Source organism: Telmatherina bonti (genome assembly GCF_933228915.1).
Source record: "Telmatherina bonti genome assembly, chromosome: 4".
In the NCBI taxonomy this organism is placed as follows: domain Eukaryota; kingdom Metazoa; phylum Chordata; class Actinopteri; order Atheriniformes; family Telmatherinidae; genus Telmatherina; species Telmatherina bonti.
In genome coordinates this window covers 13,784,967-13,803,945 of record NC_136622.1, presented here as the reverse complement: position 1 = coordinate 13,803,945, position 18,979 = coordinate 13,784,967, and the positions used below count along the sequence as shown (strand labels likewise).

At 40.7% G+C, this 18,979-nt stretch overlaps 1 protein-coding gene across 1 annotated transcript in view; it reads right to left on the bottom strand.

Moving 5' to 3' along the window:
- Positions 1-775: 775 nt before the first annotated feature.
- vstm2la (V-set and transmembrane domain containing 2 like a) overlaps positions 776-18,979 on the bottom strand; it is a gene marked incomplete at its 3' end in the record, with an annotated part of 51,984 nt that continues 33,780 nt past the window's right edge. Inside the window, exons 2-4 of the mRNA XM_079239856.1 lie at positions 8,696-8,865; positions 3,923-3,967; positions 776-1,225 (exon numbers count right to left, since the gene is read on the bottom strand). Of these exons, the coding sequence (XP_079095982.1) occupies positions 776-1,225; positions 3,923-3,967; positions 8,696-8,865 (665 nt within the window). The remainder of the gene's footprint in view (positions 1,226-3,922; positions 3,968-8,695; positions 8,866-18,979) is intronic.

Genomic DNA, 18,979 nt, shown 5'->3' with positions numbered 1-18,979 from the left:
TGTCCTTGATGAGCACTGCTGCAGCGGGACCTTCATGAATTCCAGCTGAAGAAAGCATGTTTCTCTCCCCGGAGAGTGAACATCGGGAGAAATAACTTGCTGAATTTTGGTTGATTACAGCTTCTTATTCATATCCATTAATGAGTTCACAAAAAAGATCTAATGAAGTTTGTGGTATATGTATAAATCCAAGCAGTCGGACTTGACAACATTTCCAGGGCAATAATTAGGCAGAGTTAAATTCAGCACACTCTCAGAATAAAAGGAAGTTTTTCTACGGAGGAGAGGCGAGTTAGAAAATGCTGCATTATCCTTTTTTTCTGAGGGTGTATCAAATGGCAGAGTAAGGCAGTGGAAGAAGTGTGAGCATGAAAGATTGAGTCATTTACAGTATCTAAAGTACAATAGTGAACAGAACACTGGTTAATAATAGGACTAAAGTCTTTTTTTGTTTTCTTTCTTTTTTTTTTGTATTATTTTTTTTTTTTGGCGCTGAGACCAGAAACAGTGGAGCTGCTGCCTACATCTACATCAGCCCCCTCCCCTTGCTGAATGTTGATAAGCCAGGCTCTACAGACAGTGAGCAGTCCAACCCAGACTCATGCACAGCAAGAAAAGCAACATCCCCTGCAGAGCTCACAGCCCTGCGCTCTGAATAAGACATACTGTACATTTTTAAGGATTCTGAATTTTTCTACCAGTCTGCACTCTGTTGGAAAAGTCGCTTTTAATGCTGTAACAAACATCATGTTATTCAGTCAGTTACAACAAGCATTTACAGTGCACAGCTTGGCTCATTGGTGCAGTCATTCTGGCTGTGGTTACTGTCCACGTCCCTCTTCCTCAGCTCTTTGCCATCCTTGTGTTGCTGACTGCTGCCACCATGGCTGTGGCCACGGTGGTCGGCTGACGAAGGCTGCTTGCCGTGTTCCTGGTGGTGCCCGTGATTCTGGTGATGGCTGTGCTCTCTGGTGCCGCCATGAGACTCCCTGTCGAAGAATCTTACGCCTTTCTTGGTATCATCCAGAGCCTCGAAGTTGTCACTGTTGCTGTCGGTGATGGCGCTCTCTGGCAAAACCTGCAGGTATGCTCTGACGCGGTGGTGGCGGGCGCCCGCATCATCGCTGAAGTCAATGACACGGCATTCGTAGGTGCCCTCGTCAGAAGGCTTGACCCGGGAGAGGCGGAGTTTATGGGAGATGTTACTTCCTACAACCTTCACGACCTAGCAAACGTGGAGGAGAAAGAAATTAAGATAAGACTGAGAAAATTATACGCTTTGCAATATTTGCTGAATTAAAGAACAGGTACTCTCATAACATTGTATTTTTTTCTCCACAATCATCACGACTGAAAGAACGGCTTATGATGTTGTGCTGTAGTGTCGAAACAAAAAGGGCTCAGTTAATCATTAACTTGATTAATGTGGATTCAGCAGATAATATTTAGCAGATACTTGTAAAATAAAGGTGTAGGAGGGTAAAAAGAAGAAATAGTTACACCGTAAATAGATAAAAGGCAGTAAGATGAACTGTTAAACAAGAGATTCACAAGTCTGCCATCATGACACCAATAAAAACAGAATTGCTTTTATTATTTTATGTGCATTAGGGAAACAACACTAAGGTAATTTTTGTTAGTATCACATTAATCTATAAAATCAGCTTTTTGTGACAAATGTGTGCTTAACTAAAGCCACAAAGCACAATGGTTTGTCATTGCTACAATGTAATGATGAAGATGTTATCAGTTTGATGAATGGCCAGAAAATGATCTCTGACCACAAGCTGATCATACCAAAGAAAACGGTTGGTGGCGAATCCAGTTATGCAACTTTTTAAAAGATGAGGAGAAATGTTCAATTTTATTTTTCAAAATTGAAGAAGTACTACCTCTGTAAACGGAAACTTCCATGGTGAGTAAATATCTGGAATAGTCTTCTTGAAACAAGGATTTTTTTTTACTGATTTATTTATGTCTGTGTTTAATCTTTGATTTGCGTTTTTGCAAATTGGTCCCCAAACCTGAAATGCTAGAGGAACATAATTTAATCCTTTTGGTATTTAGCACACTAAAAGTGCAATCACGACCTCACATGTTCAGTTTCTGGCTCTTTGTTCTGCAGCGATGCACAGAATTTCTTACAGTAAATTTGTAATTTTACAGTGCAACCTAAGCTTTTCTTAACTTCCTAAATGCTTTCTTGCTCTTTCATCTGCAAATATAAAGCAGAAAAACCAAAAGTAAAAAAAAACAAAAACAGAAAAAAACACCAGTATTACCCTATTTACCTCTATTTCCCATGTTAATGTTAAATAAACATGATATACTTCTAAGTGAGGTAAAGACTTTTAAATAAACTTGTGAACTAAGTGAGGCTAGTTGTTTTAAATGACCTCCATTATTTCATAGTAACCTCTTCTCCTCTTTGCACCGGTTAAATATTTAGCTAATTTGGTAGAATGCATACTACCGGTGTCTAAAATTGTTCATTGACATCCTCATTTAACACTCAAGAACACAAAAAGGGAATCGCATCCATCTCGCGTGCACATTCAAGCACGCTATCTATAAAATATCTAAACAGCTACACTGATTATCAGCATGAATAAAGTTTTTATACATATACGTTTGCATATGGAACATGTTCAAGATTTAAGAAAGGTGATCACACATTAGGTTTCACACTGATTACAGCTAAAAATAAAATTACAAGAGAAGAGAGACCTGATGTAGATGTAAAGACAGAACATGAGAGGTGTAGCATGAATGTGGTGCTGAAGTAATTGCTTGAAAAACCCTCCACAGCTTCCCCACCTCCAAGCCAATCACTCCCACTCACACAGAGACAGTCAAAGGTGCTGCTGAGCAAATCCTATTTGGAGCCGTTTCTTCTTCGGACCATTTCTTGGAGGTAAAAGCTTTGCAAGTTCACAGTAAAGTGCAACACCGCTTAGACGATGAGAGTCTGGAGACATCCTGAGATGTGACGCATTAGGATATAAATACAACTCCATTTATCACCCACCTTCATCCTTATGATACCAGTAGATGTTTGTGTGCATGTGCGCCAGCGACAGCCGCTGCATTTGTGCCTGTGTGGCGGCATGTAACAAAAGCTTCCATTTGTGAGTTTGTGTCTGCATGTGTAAGGATCTTTCATGTTTTTTGTTTGACTGTAAGGATGGGAGCCAGCATCCATTATATATTATATTCCCGCTGCACAGCCTGCAGTGTTTGGCTCCACCCACACAAACACACACACACACACACACACATACATGTATTCGGTCACCTAAACCACAGCTGGTGCCTTCATTACATCGAATCAGCAGCAGCTAGTCTGTTGAGAGGAAGGAAGGAAGATTTGTGTTCTGTGTGTGTGCTTGTGCATGCTTCTGCACATGAAGTTCATTTTAAAACATGATGAACTTTACATACATTTCTAATTGTGAATCTACTTGGTGGCGTCTACTTGGTGGCATCTACATGGTGGCGTCTACATGGTGGCGTCTTCATTTGCGCTGTGGATATGTGGGACATATAAGACGTTGTGCTGACTTCCCAGCTTCTGCCTGTCACTGTTTATCACCAGCATACGGTGTTATAGTCATAAGGATGAAGGGGTGTTTATTAGAATCTGAAGATGATGCACTGCAAGCCGTGCCCCCCTGAGGAGGACACTTAACCACCCACAAGCACCAACACCGCCTGTTTTCCGGCTGACACTGTGATTCTACAAAGCCATGAAGGATGGAGTGAGCGTGTTCAGTGTGTCATTTGGAGCTTTACTGGACTGAGAGCTTTATCACACTCAACACCTGAAGATCATTCTAAAGCTAAAATTTAATCATGAGCACATTGCGTGTCGTCTCATCATGTGACACCAAGGCAACTAAAAGGACCGATGCTGAATACTCACACTTATCTTTGTAGCGTCCTTTGGCATTTCCTCATCTGGGGCCACCTGGAAGAAAAAATGAAAATTGAGTTTTATCAGATTAAAAAAATTTTAAATGTCCACACGGTGCAAACTGGAGAGGGCTCTGAGAGGCGTATTTCTAATATGTTTTAGCAGTTTGAGTGAAAGGAAGAAGAGTTTGACGCCTGATCTACCACAGAGCAAGGGAAAGAAAGAAGGTCTGATAATGGAAGACAAACATCATGATTTAACTCATCCATCCATCCATCCATCCATCCATCTTCTGCCGCTTATCCGGGGTCGGGTCGCGGGGGCAGCAGCCTAAGCAGGGAAGCCCAGACTTCCCTCTCCCCAGCCACATTTGCCAACTCTGCGGGGGGGATCCCGAGGCGTTCCCAGGCCAGCCGAGAGATATAATCCCTCCAGCATGTCCTGGGTCTTCCCCGGGGTCTCCTCCCCGAGGGACGTGCCTGGAACACCTCACCAGGGAGGCGTCCAGGAGGCATCCTGACCAGATGGCCGAGCCACCTCAACTGGTTCCTCTCGATGTGAAGGAGCAGCGGCTCTACTCTGAGCCCCTCCCGGATGACTGAGCTCCTCACCCTATCTCTAAGGGAGAACCCGGCCACCCTGCGGAGGAAACTCATTTCAGCCGCCTGTATACGAGATCTCGTTCTTTCGGTCACGACCCACAGCTCATGACCATAGGTGAGGGTAGGAACGTAGATCGACTGATAAATCGAGAGCTTCGCCTTCTGGCTCAGCTCCTTCTTCACCACGACAGACCGGCGCAGAGCCCGCATTACTGCAGATGCCGCACTGATCCGTCTGTCGATCTCACGCTCCATCCTTCCCTCACTCGTGAACAAGACCCAGAGATATTTAAACTCCTCCACTTGAGGCAGGACCTGACTCCCGACCCGGAGAGGGCAATCCACCTTATTCCGGCTGAGGACCATGGTCTCAGATTTTGAGGTGCTGATTCTCATCCCAGCTGCTTCACACTCGGCCGCGAATCGCTCAAGCGAGAGCTGGAGATCACGACCAGATGAAGCCAACAGGACCACGTCATCCGCAAAAAGCAGGGACCCAATCCTGAGGCCACCAAGTCGGATCCCCTCAACCCCTCGGCTGCGCCTAGAAATTCTGTCCATATAAGTTATGAACAGAATCGGTGATAAAGGGCAGCCTTGGCGGAGTCCAACCCTCACCGGAAACGAATCCGACTTACTACCAGCAATGCGGACCAAGCTCTGACACCTGTCGTACAGGGACCGGACAGCTCGTACAAGGGGGTCCGGTACCCCATACTCCCGGAGTACCCCCCACAGGAGCCCCCGGGGGACACGGTCGAATGCCTTCTCCAGGTCCACAAAGCACATGTAGACTGGTTGGGCAAACTCCCATGCCCCCCCCAGGACCCCAGAGAGGGTATAGAGCTGGTCCACTGTTCCGCGACCAGGACGAAAACCACACTGCTCCTCCTCAATCCGGGATTCGACTATCCGGCGGACCCTCCTCTCCAGGACCCCTGAATAGACCTTACCAGGGAGGCTGAGGAGTGTGATTCCCCTGTAATTGGAACACACCCTCCGGTCCCCCTTCTTAAAAAGGGGGACCACCACCCCAGTCTGCCAATCCAGCGGTACTGCCCCCGATGTCCACGCGATGCTGCAGAGGCGTGTCAGCCAGGACAGCCCCATAGCATCCAGAGCCTTAAGGAACTCCGGGCGGATCTCATCCACCCCCGGGGCCTTGCCGCCAAGGAGCTTTTTGACCACCTCAGCGACTTCAGCCCCAGAGATAGGAGAGTCCACCCCTGAGTCCACCAGCTCTGCTCCCTCATGGAAAGACGTGTTGGTAGGATTGAGGAGGTCTTCGAAGTATTCCCTCCACCGACCCACAACGTCCCGAGTTGAGGTCAGCAGCACCCCATCTCCACTGTACACAGTATTGATGGAGCACTGCTTCCCCCCCCTGAGCCGCCGGATGGTGGACCAGAATCTCCTTGAAGCCGTCCGGAAGTCTTTCTCCATGGCCTCGCCGAACTCCTCCCATGCCCAAGTTTTTGCCTCGGCAACGGCCGAAGCCGCATGCCGCTTAGCCCGCCGGTACCCATCAGCTGCCTCCAGAGTCCCACAGGCCAAGAAGGCCCGATAGGACTCCTTCTTCAGCTTGACGGCATCCCTCACTGCTGGTGTCCACCAACGAGTCCTGGGATTACCGCCACGACAGGCACCAACGACCTTGCAGCCACAGCTCCGGCTGGCCGCCTCAGCAATAGAGGCACGGAACACAGCCCATTCGGACTCAATGTCCCCCGCCTCACCCGGGACATGTTCGAAGCTCTGCTGAAGGTGGGAGTTGAAGCTCGCTCTGACAGGGGACTCAGCCAGACGTTCCCAGCAGACCCTCACAACACGTTTGGGCCTGCCAGCTCTGACCGGCTTCCTCCCCCACCATCTGAGCCAACTCACCACCAGGTGGTGATCAGTTGACAGCTCCGCCCCCCTCTTCACCCGAGTGTCCAAGGCATGTGGCCGCAGGTCCGATGATACGACTACAAAGTCGATCATTGAACTGCGGCCCAGGGAATCCTGATGCCAGGTGTACATATGGACACTCTTATGCTGGAACATGGTGTTCGTTATAGACAATCCATGACGAGCACAGAAGTCCAATAACAAAACACCATTTGGGTTCAGAGGGGGGGGACCATGCCTCCCAATCACTCCCCTCCAGGTCTCACTGTCATTGCCCACGTGAGCATTGAAGTCCCCCAGCAGAACAATGGAGTCCCCAGAAGGAGCACCCTCCAGCACTCCCTCCAAGGACCCCAGAAAGGGTGGGTACTCTGAACTGCTGTTCGGTGCATAAGCACAGACAACAGTCAGGACCCGTCCCCCCACCCGGAGGCGGAGGGAAACTACCCTTTCATCCACCGGGGTAAACCCCAATGTACAGGCACCAAGCTGGGGGCTGATGAGAATGCCCACACCTGCTCGGCGCCTCTCACCATGAGCAACTCCAGAGTGGAAGAAGGCCCAGCCCCTCCCGAGGGTACTGGTTCCAGAGCCCAAGCCATGCGTCGAGGTGAGTCCAACTATATCTAGTCGGAACCGCTCAACCTCACGCACAAGCTCAGGCTCCTTCCCCACCAGAGAGGTGACGTTCCACATCCCTAGAGCCAGCTTCTGCAGCCGGGGATCGGACCGCCAGGGTCCCCGCCCCTTGCTGCCGCCCAGCTCACATTGCACCCGACCCCTACGGCTCCTCCCGCAGATGGTGAGCCCACGGGAGGCGGGGCCCATGTAACCCTTTCGGGCTGAGCCCGACCGGGCCCCATGGGCGAAGGCCCGGCCACCAGACGCTCGCTCTCGTACCCCGCCTCCAGGCCTGGCTCCAGAGGGGGGTCCCGGTAACCCGCGTCCGGGCAAGGGAACATTCATGCCCAGGTTGGTCGTCATCATAGGGGTCTATGAGCCGTGCTTGGTCTGGTCCCTCCCCTAGACACCTGTTTGCCATGGGTGACCCTACCAGGGGCATAAAGCCCCCGACAACATAGCTGCTAGGATCTTCGGGACGCACAAACCCCTCCACCACGATAAGGTGACGGCTCAGGGAGAGGCATGATTTAACCACAGAAAAAAAAAAAAAAAAAAAAAAAAAAAAGAAATGCAATGATTGCAACTGCAAATGGATATGATGAAAATGAAATATTAACCAACAGGATCCTCTATCATCGTCAGGCAATAATTATTATTATCTGACTGAGCTAATCACCCACTAGGAAATGTGTGTTTTCTCATGTGACACACACACATATTTTTATTCTTATCCTTATAAAGCTTCTGAGGAAAAACATTAGGATACAGTTGAAGAAAACGATGTCCATTGCTCAAAGAAACTCTCATATAATCATTGGCTATAATATGATATTTGTCCTGAGCAGGTTAGCATAAGCTAAATTGTATCTTTTTTACTCTAATAGAAAAATATTGTCTTGAAATTTTGGAACTAATACTGCAATTTTTTCCTAAAAAAAAAAAAAAGAAAAGGGATGACCAGGCCATGATGACCTGCTGTCCTGCTTCAAACTGAGCACACAAAAATAAGTCTTAGAAAATTCTTAAGCCGTGTGTTAAGCTGTTACAATGTGCAACGGTGCAACAGACCTAGTGGGAGAGTAGACACTGAAACTAACTGAAAACAGCACTGCAAAAACTCAAAAAACAAAGAAAAAAATATTTAAAAAATTAGGTAAATGTTGCTTAAAACAAGATAAATTATCTGCCAACAGAACAAGAAAATTTGGCTTGTCAAGACTTCCCAAAACAAGTAAAAATACCCTGAAAACAAGAGGAATTCTCTGGCATAAAAACTAAGAATTATCTTACCTTTAAAAATATAAGCATATGTGTACTCAATTTAAGATTTTTAATCTTAGATTTCAGTTTTGCAGTGAGATTTTTATGATTCAGTTTAGCTTTTAGCAGTTTAGTGCAGTTTAAACTATTTAGAATAAAAAAGCTAAACAGCATTTATTTTTATGCACAAAAATTCTCAGGTCTCGCGAGTCCGTTCAAATCAAATGGATCCAACAGCTTCTTGTCAACTGTTAATTCATTTCATTCAGATGTGTTGGAGCGCAGACGCAAGAAAACCCTGCAGGGTACTGGTCCTGGAGGACTGGTTTTTTAAATCTGTGATGTAGAAATCATCTGTCTTTGCTGTAAAATATTTCACAGAAGATGGTATTTGCAGTTAACCCACCTCATTAGTTGTCCAAGGCTGTCGATCTGTCCAGTCCAGGTGGTTCCTGATGTACCACCACTGGATCTCCAGTGAATATGATGGTGTTCCAGCTCCTCTGAAGGAGCAAGCCATCTCCACATCCTGACCTCTCTGGGTAGTCATATCGTGAGGCACCTCTGTGAACATGGCTAGACACAGAACAGACATGGTCAACAAATAAGACTTTTCATGTTGAGTTTTCACACACCAAAACGTTTATGGTCTATTTTTAAGATCTTAATAGTCTATTTTGCATGTAAGCAACAGTTGAGCTTCGCTTCCTTATTTCTATCTTTACTTTGAAAAGCTATGGAAAGCTTTAGACACCATAATGGAAAGGATTGATATGAAAACGGTGACAACACACAGAGACCATTGGCATACTTTTATACATTTTCCCAAAGGTGATAAAATGCCACAGAGGTTGACTCAAACAATAGTGCAGTGAGACTGACAGAGTGAGGATGTGAATTTCTGTGTGAACATGTGTTTAAGAGTGTGTGAGACAGAAAAGAAAACATAAAGTGACAAGAAGCAAAAGGTTTTAGACTTTGAGGGTTTTTTTTTAATCAGGAAAAGCACAAGTATTTTATATAATCTCCTTTGCATCACCCCTGAAATCTCAGTGTTGGAGGAAGCCTATAATTAGCATATTTGATTAGAAATGAATCAGATTTAATAAATTTATGTAAATCCTCCAATGAAAGTGATTGATGCTGAGCTTGAGTGTAAATGCAGCCATGAATAATAAAGGCAAAGAAGCAACAACAACAACAAAAAGGCAACTATGTCTTCTGGAAAATTTCTGAACTGCTTCCTCATGGTGACGATGCTTTAAATAGTGAAAGAATGACAGACTTTTTTTTATTCTTACAATCTTTACTTTCTCTTGAATGCTGTTTTTTATTTAGTTTTTTTTAACAAAAGAGAATATTTCCAACCTGTTCAAAACATTCGGGACACATATTCTTTGTCTCCTACTCCAATCACTCCATCTGCTTATTCATTAACACTTTCTTTTTTTGTTTCATCCATAGTAAATAAAATTTTTTTTTTAAAAAGTACGGGAGTAAACAAATGAAGGGACATATAACTAGTTTTATAGGCTGTTATGAACTGGAAAACAGCTTGAGTTGTTAAGTGACTGTTTCAAGTTAAGGGCTCTCCGTGCTTTGTGCTACTATAAATGGTACCTGCTTCCCTGCAGTGGTCTAATATTTTCTACACAGAGTGATAATCAATCAAGATGTAATCAATATTCTAATCTAATTCTTGGCAAGAAAGCAAATAAGTGTATTTTTCAAAATGTCTAACTCTGCATTTAAAGAAAAGTTTACTGGCACACTGAATCACTTAAGGAGCTTTCAGTCTCTCCAGTTCCCGTAGATCTGGTCGTTTAACAACTGGTTTCTTGTCTCTGTAAGCTGACCATGACAACAAGAACGACAACATTTACCCATAATATCAGCTGCAGCAATTAGTAGAATTATAAACAACAAAACAAACACAAGGAGCATGGTGCAGTTTAGGGCCCACTATGTTGTTTTACAATGCAGTTTGTCTTCGTAAATAATACCAGATACAGGCTCTGTGAGGTTGCATGATAACTTGCTTGTTGTTTTTATCTTGACGTTACCATATCTGGCTTGACAGCTCTGAAAAAATGCTGCACATGTACATTTTTGTTTTATCTTCCTTGTAAAAATGAAAACAAAAACCTTCAAAATGATTAAATCTTCTTCGGAAAATTGTCAGAAATTTCATTGCTCCAAAGTCAGAGATGGAAAGAAAATTGTATAAGATGCCTACAAGGAGTCATTTCAGAAAGGGAGAACATTAACATCAGAGATTGTGGAAGAATATTGCATAGATGACTTACTTTTTTTACAGAGATGAAAGAAAAAGTCTGCGTTCCACTTTTTATGTGCAAGTACATGTTTATAACCTCTATGGACGTGTTTAAGTCAATAAAAGATCTCAAAATATGTAAAAAAAAATCCTGTTAATATGAGATTACTTAACTCACTTTACTGTATTTGATCAAATGCCAAAAAAAATAAAGGTTGAACCAGAGATTAAGGATTCATCTAGTATTTCTTTTCCTTCATTTTGTTATATGATAGTTGTACATTGTTAAAAATTGTGTGAGGCAGAACAAATTATGCACCTCAATGATCAAAAAGTTTAATTTTACTTGTAAGTGAATGTATCAAGCTTCATGTGCAAATATATGGAAAACACCCCAAACACAGTTTACTCAAGCTCATAAAACATCTGTAGGATCCAGGACAGAAAACCCAGAGAGAACCATATCTTCTCTCCAGAGGATGAATATGTCAAATAACATGAGAATTACATTAAAAAAAAAAAGACAAAACAAGTTAAATTACATGATGGTATTGCAATTTTTTTCTTTTATACAGTACAATGAATGGAATGTGTTAATATATTTTCCATTTCCAGTAGCGGCACCGTCTCCCACAGTGTTTTGGTCGTATATTGGAGACACACTGGACCACTTATAGGCCAAGACAACCTTTTCAAAAGAGAAAAGATCTTCACTTGCCTTCCTTTAAAACATTTTGGTTCCTAAGATGACTGACAATCTATATCAACGTTTAATTTGATTGACCAACATAAGATTCAGCACTCAGACAGGAAATTAAATATAGTCCGGGAGCCAATTATATATATATATATATATATATATATATATATATATATATATATATATATATATATATATATTTACCAAGCAGAGCATCTCAGACTAAGGCTCTGAAACTGACAGGAACACCATTTTTCTGCAATGGACCCAATTTCCCAGTCTGCGTCTTGAAAAATAAAGCTTCTTTTCTCCCTGAAAGTCAAGCCTGTCAGTAATTGGGGTCCACCAGAGCCTCCAATACTATCTCCTCCAGCTGTAATAGCCTTGAGAGCAACAATTAGAATGTATCAGCACACTGAAGCTAACCACTGTGCCTCTTGTAACAGGACAGGAATCTCATTCAGTATATTTGCTTTAAAAACACAATATGTATGCACAAATTTGAGGTTTCAAATGGATTATCAAAACATTTGAAGGTGTGACTACCGTTTACACACTCTTAAGCTGTCTATTATATATATATATATATATATATATATATATATATATATATATATATACATACATATATATGTATGTATGTGTGTGTGTTTCTGTGTTTATGTATAATACATCTGCTATGCACTATGGTCTAATCTAACAATGACCAAAGGTTTTGTAGATATTCAAAGATCCTTTGTGGCATTTTCAATTTAATGAAATGACAGGTGAGTCTCACTCCACACTCAGGAACAAAATTACTTTCTTCTCTGCGACCTAGATGATTATCAAGTCAGTCAAAAAAGAGCAACTGCTGCAAGAAAACAGAAATCCTTTAGTCATCTTTATATCACCGCTCTGTCTCTTTTCCACTGAAACCTGCAGCCTCTGATTGTCCAATTAGTTTACAAAAAGCACCTCTGAACCTTTAAATGAATTATTAAAACGTGGAAAGGAAATCAAATACCGCTCCAGCTTTTTGAGCGAGCCGACATACTTTCCTGATATTAGCTGAAGATGACACTGACCAGAACGTGTTTTTCAACGAGGCGCTGTTTCAAACGCCACTTGTCACCATATTGTCTGCTTATCGGGAAAACTTCCTCTGAAAATGACCCATTTACCTGTTGGGGAATCCCATAAAACAAACACCTGAGATTTTCAGATTTTCCTTTTTTTCTTTTTCTTGCTTTTCTTTTTTCTTTTTTTTTTTTTTGAGTTTAATTCTAGGTTGCTTTTTTTCTCATTACTGGAGTCTAAGACATCCAAAAGGGACCTGAAATTTCTCAACATTCGCTGTGAAGTTCTACCCACAGATCTGCACTCGGTCAATAAGATGTGTCATCCCTGTGCCAACACAGTGCTGATTTTCATCCTGCTACATAGATTAATGTCATACAGTGACGCTGCTCTATAGATCCATCTCGAATTACGTGAGCAGAACAAGCCTAAAGTCATCCATCCCTCTTGCGCATTGATCAAATCTGCTTGTATTTTTCATTTACGAAACTGGAAACGCACTAGGTATTGATTTGACATTACACTGCCAGCAAAAATGCCAACAGCCCCTTTCTTGTAGATAATATTCAAAGCTGAGACATAAAAATTGCTGTGTAAGAGACAGAGCCTCTGAAGTTGCTCTGAGCAACAATAATCTGTCATATTCTACTTAGCTGTGAAGCCCACAATGCAAAATACAAGCATATTTTTCTGGCCCGATGATTCCCACATTAAAAGACCGCAGGAACATTTAATAGGCATCATCAGTCTGCAATAAAACACAAGAGATCATTCTCATTCAGTATTTTGTAAAATCCACAGCCCAGATCCTAATAAGTTGATAAAACATGCCATTTTTCAACCCCTCTCTTTCTGTAAAACAGACACTTCAACAAACAATAAAAATGTCTTAAAAATGGATACAAATTAAGGACGAAAATTAAATAATATGTAACGTTAAATCATCTTTAGCTAATATGCAAATCTCTACATTCCACCAATTCTTGTACAATGATACAAGCACATGGCGCTCAAGTGATAATAATAATAAAATATGTAAAATCCACACTGTCATTGTTGAGGCCATAAAAGGCTGCAGTGAGTTGGTTGGTATACCCTAAAGCACTGTTATTATCCCAAATATAAACAGCCAAAGGCATGCGGGCAGCTTCTTAAATCAGTGCATTAAAGCTACAGTCAAGTTAGAGGCTATGTCAACCCATTTACCCGGCTGGATGGAAAGGTAGATGAGGAAACTCATGTGAGAAAAGTAGACGAAGAAAAAGAGTCGCTGTTTGTGCAGTGATCGAGAAAATAAATCATCACCAGAGATTAAAATAATGAGCGGGGCGTTAATGAGAGCGCGGCTCTTTGTATTGGGAAGAGACGAATATATAGAAAGAATAATAATGATAAAAAAAAAAAAAAAAAAAGGAATTAATATGAGACTGTGTGTGTAAATAAAAAAGGGGGTGAAACAAGGGACAGTGTGTAAGGCAGCTGATAGCTACGGGCAGGAAAACTGCAGGGGCACCTCTGATTGTTTCCTTTCGTTAAGAAAGTGAGCGTGGTAATGACAGCCACGATGCGAGACAAGCTGGAGATTATTCCCAAGGTTAGTCCTACTTCAGCGAGTCCTCAACGTCCTCTCACTGCCCCTACGCATTCAGTACAGACAGACATCTGTACTGTCCACTCTTGTTGAGTACTCTTCTGTATGAAAGTAAGCGACCATTGATTATTGTATCTTTAATATGACTGGATTGAGGAATCTGGCACACTCCCATGTGTCTATTGGCAAGAAAATAACTTATTTAACTAGTAATATCTTCAGCTATGACGTCCCTTTGTCTCCTCAGGAGCAAAGCCACTGGCTCATCAAAAAGCATTCAGCATTACAGATGTGCAATTTCACATTTGTAAAGTCATGTAAGCATGTTATCATTTGCAACAGAAAACCATAAACATGATGTTGCTGGAGCTTAATTTTAAGCCTAAATCATTGTGGAAGTTTTAAAGCATGCAGAGTACACACATAAACCCTTTTTTTTTTCCTGCAACTCATTCCTCTCCAGCTTCTCGATACCTAATGAAAAACCCTCACAAGCATCACTTTGCCAGTGGTCATATATCATTCACAGTAAACTAACAAGGGATACTGAGAGGCTCGTCATGCATTTGCTTCCGTGCATTTTGCTGGAGGGTTTGTATAACCCCAGACTCACTCCTCTCAGTGCCACAAAGCACTGCTGCAACAGTCAGTTTTTGTTATCCATAGGGGCTCTGGCAACAACGAGCCTCTCTGTGCCTTTTCTGCTCTGGATCTGAATCCATCATGTTTGGGCATCCGGCAACATCAGCCTCTGAATGTCAATGTTCTTCAGAGTATGAGATGGCTGGTGGTACATCAGGCTATATAACGTACTTTCAAGCTGTTCAGCTTCTTGAAATAGCTTCCTTACAGATGAAGAGGTGGCTCCAGTGTAATTTCACTCACTACCTACTTAATAGTAATTAAGATGATGTGTGTGCATATTCTGGTACATTTTGAGAAAAAGATGGACATATATTGCTGCGTTGTTTCAAACTCCACTTCAGTTAAATGGAATTACATTTTCATTACGGCACTAATTTAGTTAATATTCCCTAATGGATATCTTTTATGTACCAGTGCTAATGGATTTCTGATTGTTACTTCACTCTGCCTTCCTCTTCAGTTGTTGGATATAATTTCATGTTTCTGTAGTGTATCTCAAAGTGTTGTCACAGTGTTGAAGGATTTTGGACAGATCAGACATACTGCACAATGGACAAGAATATTAATATCTAAAATGTCTAAAAGTTTGCAGAGTCACAGGGAGGGATTCACTTTCTTGATGTTCTTCCACACAGGGAGGTCAAAGGTCAGATTCAGCATGAACAGTGGCTCAGGAACTGGCTGGAGTTCAGCCTTTCTCAAGGATATTTGAGGACAGAGATTGCAATCAACTCTGCAGCTCACAAACTGTAAGCATTTTTCGTTTTAACACCTGTAACTAAATCAGCTTGACTGTTAAGGACCCTGAATTAGAAAAAAGTGGCATGAAAAATGATTGAATGGATCATTTAATCAATTAATGAATGAATCAATTATTTATTAAGATTTTAGAATTTTTGATGCAGACTGCATTAAGAGGCTGTTATAAGATGAAAGCATTATCTCTGGTGACTGGTCTGCTTGAGGCACGTCCACCAGCAATTTTAAAGATGCCTTTGAAACATCACAAGTACATAAATTCATTAAAACAGAGAACTAACTAAGACTGTTTGTTGGCTTTGAAGAGTCATTGTTAAACAGTTACTGAAAAGGTGAAAAAATGTTTTGTCAACTGGCCTCAAGAGCTGGTCTAGCTGTAAATGTAAAAATGTAAATATGCCATAATTAGCCAGTGGCTAATATCTATACTCCTGGCAGATCAAAGAAATCTAAAACAATTTACAAAAATAATGAAAAGATTTAAAGAGCAAAGATGATCCGCACAACCCAAAACTTAACGACAGGAGACATATTTGATTAAATAGCGATTGACGGTTGAATGACTGGTTCCTTCTTTAGCAAACATTTAAGTTTTATTAAAAAATATTTTGAATGTGTTACAGGCTTTAATCTCAACTGGAAGGTTGCTCCAAATGTCAGTGTCTTTAACTGGAAGCTTCTAATGCCTGAATGTTGTGCATCTATAAGTGGTAGTGGTATAGTGGTTATACTAGATTTGGACTTGATAAACATATTCAAAGATGTTGGAGCAAGTCCACGCAACATCTTATAAATCAAACATGCCAGCTTATGTATTTATTTATTTTTATTTTCAAATGAAAGATTATTGTATTTCCTAACTACCACGCAACAATGAATGGAAAATGGTTTTTCTTTCAACAATTTTTTTTAATTTTTATATAAAGATCATATTGATTTTAAAGCATCCACGTTTGTCAGTGACCAGTTAGTGATACAGTATTCAATGTGTAAAAAAATGTCATACAATGAAGGAACATGTTAGCAGCATTTACTGGCAGTGATGATCTTATTTTTCCTAAACTATAGAGATTAAACTGTACAATTTTAAAAAACTAAAAAATAAATTGTTAAAAGATAATGTCCAGTGCAAGGTAATGCCAAGATATATTTAAATTAATCTACAATCTGTAGCCCCTCTCCTTTTCAAAATACATGATAATTGGCTTTTTGAAAATATCATATAGACAGTTTTCTTTGAATTTAGTAAAATGGAAGACAAGTCATGGCTGAAGTCAATTTTCTGAAACTTTCCCATAAGCATTTGCCTTGGTAACCATGACGGCATCCTTCACATAAAGCATGAATATTGATTTGTTGGTAAATATTTGGTAAGTTATTAATATATAATGAGAAAGTCCAAGTATGCAGCCATGAGGAACTCCAACATTGGAATCTAAAAAAGGATATTTGATACCAGTGACTGTCATACAATGAGTTCAGTTTGAAGGGTATGATTTTATCCAAACAATTATTTGTGAGAAATTTTATTAGGTTTGCCTGGAATATAAAATTTGGTGGTCAACTGTATCAAATGACCTCTTTAAATCAAGAAAAAATGGCCCCAACAAGACAACTATCCAAATCATGTTTTTTTTTTTTTTCTCTAAAGAGATTTATTACAACTCCTGTTGAAGCCAAACGGCATGTGATGCAGGGACATGCTGTATGATCCTTGTTTAACTGAACTGGCAGTTGTTTAGTGACTCACTTTTCAATATTTGTGATGCAGTGGGCCATAAGCTGATAATTTACATTAGGGCTGTGACGACATGCTTTTGTCCCATTTCAATTTAATTCCAATTTTTTGAGTGCTGATTTAATCTGAATAGCAATTCACACGATTCTTCAATATTGCTGAATTTTGTAGACTAAAAAAAATGGACAAAACTTTTTATGCCAGTCATTTTTCTTGATTTCAATTAGGACAAAAACAACACAGTTGCCAGATTATCCTTCTGCTGCTAAAACGCCCAAGAAGAAAAGTAAAATCAATAAAAATGACAAAAAAAATTATAATGGATTATTTGTATTTATTTTTTAAAAATAAACTATTTTTAAGAACAACATCAATTTTAAAATTGCGCAAAAAAAATCCTGATATTCTGGGTTTTTTTCGATTAAATTTTTCCAGCCATAATGTACATCATCCATTTTCCCAGACTTAAATATCAGAGTTATTGTGGTGACTTTCCATGCTGTTGGAACAATAAAATGCCCAATTGACAGATTTTTCATGTCAGACACACACCAGGACATTTTTGTGAACCTTTATAAAATTGGTATTGGTCGAGTCTATATCTGTCTCGTTCATTTCTGCTTTTGTAAAAATCGATCCTAATGAGTCATTCACTGATATATTCATAAGTTGAGAAATTTCAGAGACTGAATATTTAAAGAAATGATTGAATTCAGTTGCCACCACAGGTGGATATTTTACTAATTCATACTTAATTTGTAGTTCTAGTTTATTGCCTCACCCTCTTCCGGTGATTTTATAAATAGCTTTCCAAACTTTTTTTCCTTCACTTTTAGTAGACTCAGTAGCTGGCATGCAACTTGCATATTACTTAAATTACTTTGTTTCTTGCTGATGTGAAAGTTGACTGTCTCTACAAGTCATGGCTGAAGTCAATTAAGTGCAGTTTTATAAGATTTTCTTGAAGTAATAGATCTCTGGTCTTCAAAGGTTTTCTGCTATCTATAAAAAGTCAATGGCAGGTATTTTTTTAGGCTTATTTGTCTTCTGCACTAAGATGCACATTTATGCTTGTAACCACACCACTCATTAATAAAGTCATGGCTAAATATTAACAACAAAAAAGTCAATATTTAAAATGCTAACTGAGGCCTGACGCATTCAAGATACATTACATACATTTTTCTTTTCTTTTTCTAACCTTGGGCTGTCCCCTCCAGAGAGGATTGGCAACTGTCTTGAATGTTTTCCACTTGTGAATAATCCATCTCACTGCAGCAGAATGATTGAGTCCTTTTTCTTATCTTATGCTTTGGCACTGTGTTAGCAATACCTACTTATAGGGAGGTGCTCGAACTTAATGATGACGAATGAATCAAGTGTGTTTGATTAGCAGCAGCTAGCTTCTACTTATCTTCTTTATTTCTATGAAAGCAGTAAAGGCCTTTTTCCACACATCACTCCTGGATTTGGACTTTAATGAAATAAATGATTCAATACATTGTAAAAACAATATTAATCTTAAAACTGAATAGGGTCTATATGTTTATATGAAATGAAACCAAAACTATTTACTATATTCCCTCTCAACAGTTATGCTCTACCAGTGAAAGGCGTTAACCACCACCACCGCGTGGGGCTATATCACCAGCCAGATTCTTTTCCTTGGTTGTTCTATGGTGGTGGAACGACTTGACAAACTGTCTACTTTTAAGGGCAAGATGAAGACCCAGGTCTTCAAGGACTTCACACTTAGTTTAACTCTATTGTGGGATTTATTCTTTGTATTATAACATATGGAATAGATATGGCACTACATGGCAACGCCGGCATCCAAATGGACTCGCTCTGATATACAAGTCAGTTTGGAGAAAAGCATCTGCTAAATAACTGTAGGATAGAATAGAATAGAATAGAATAGAA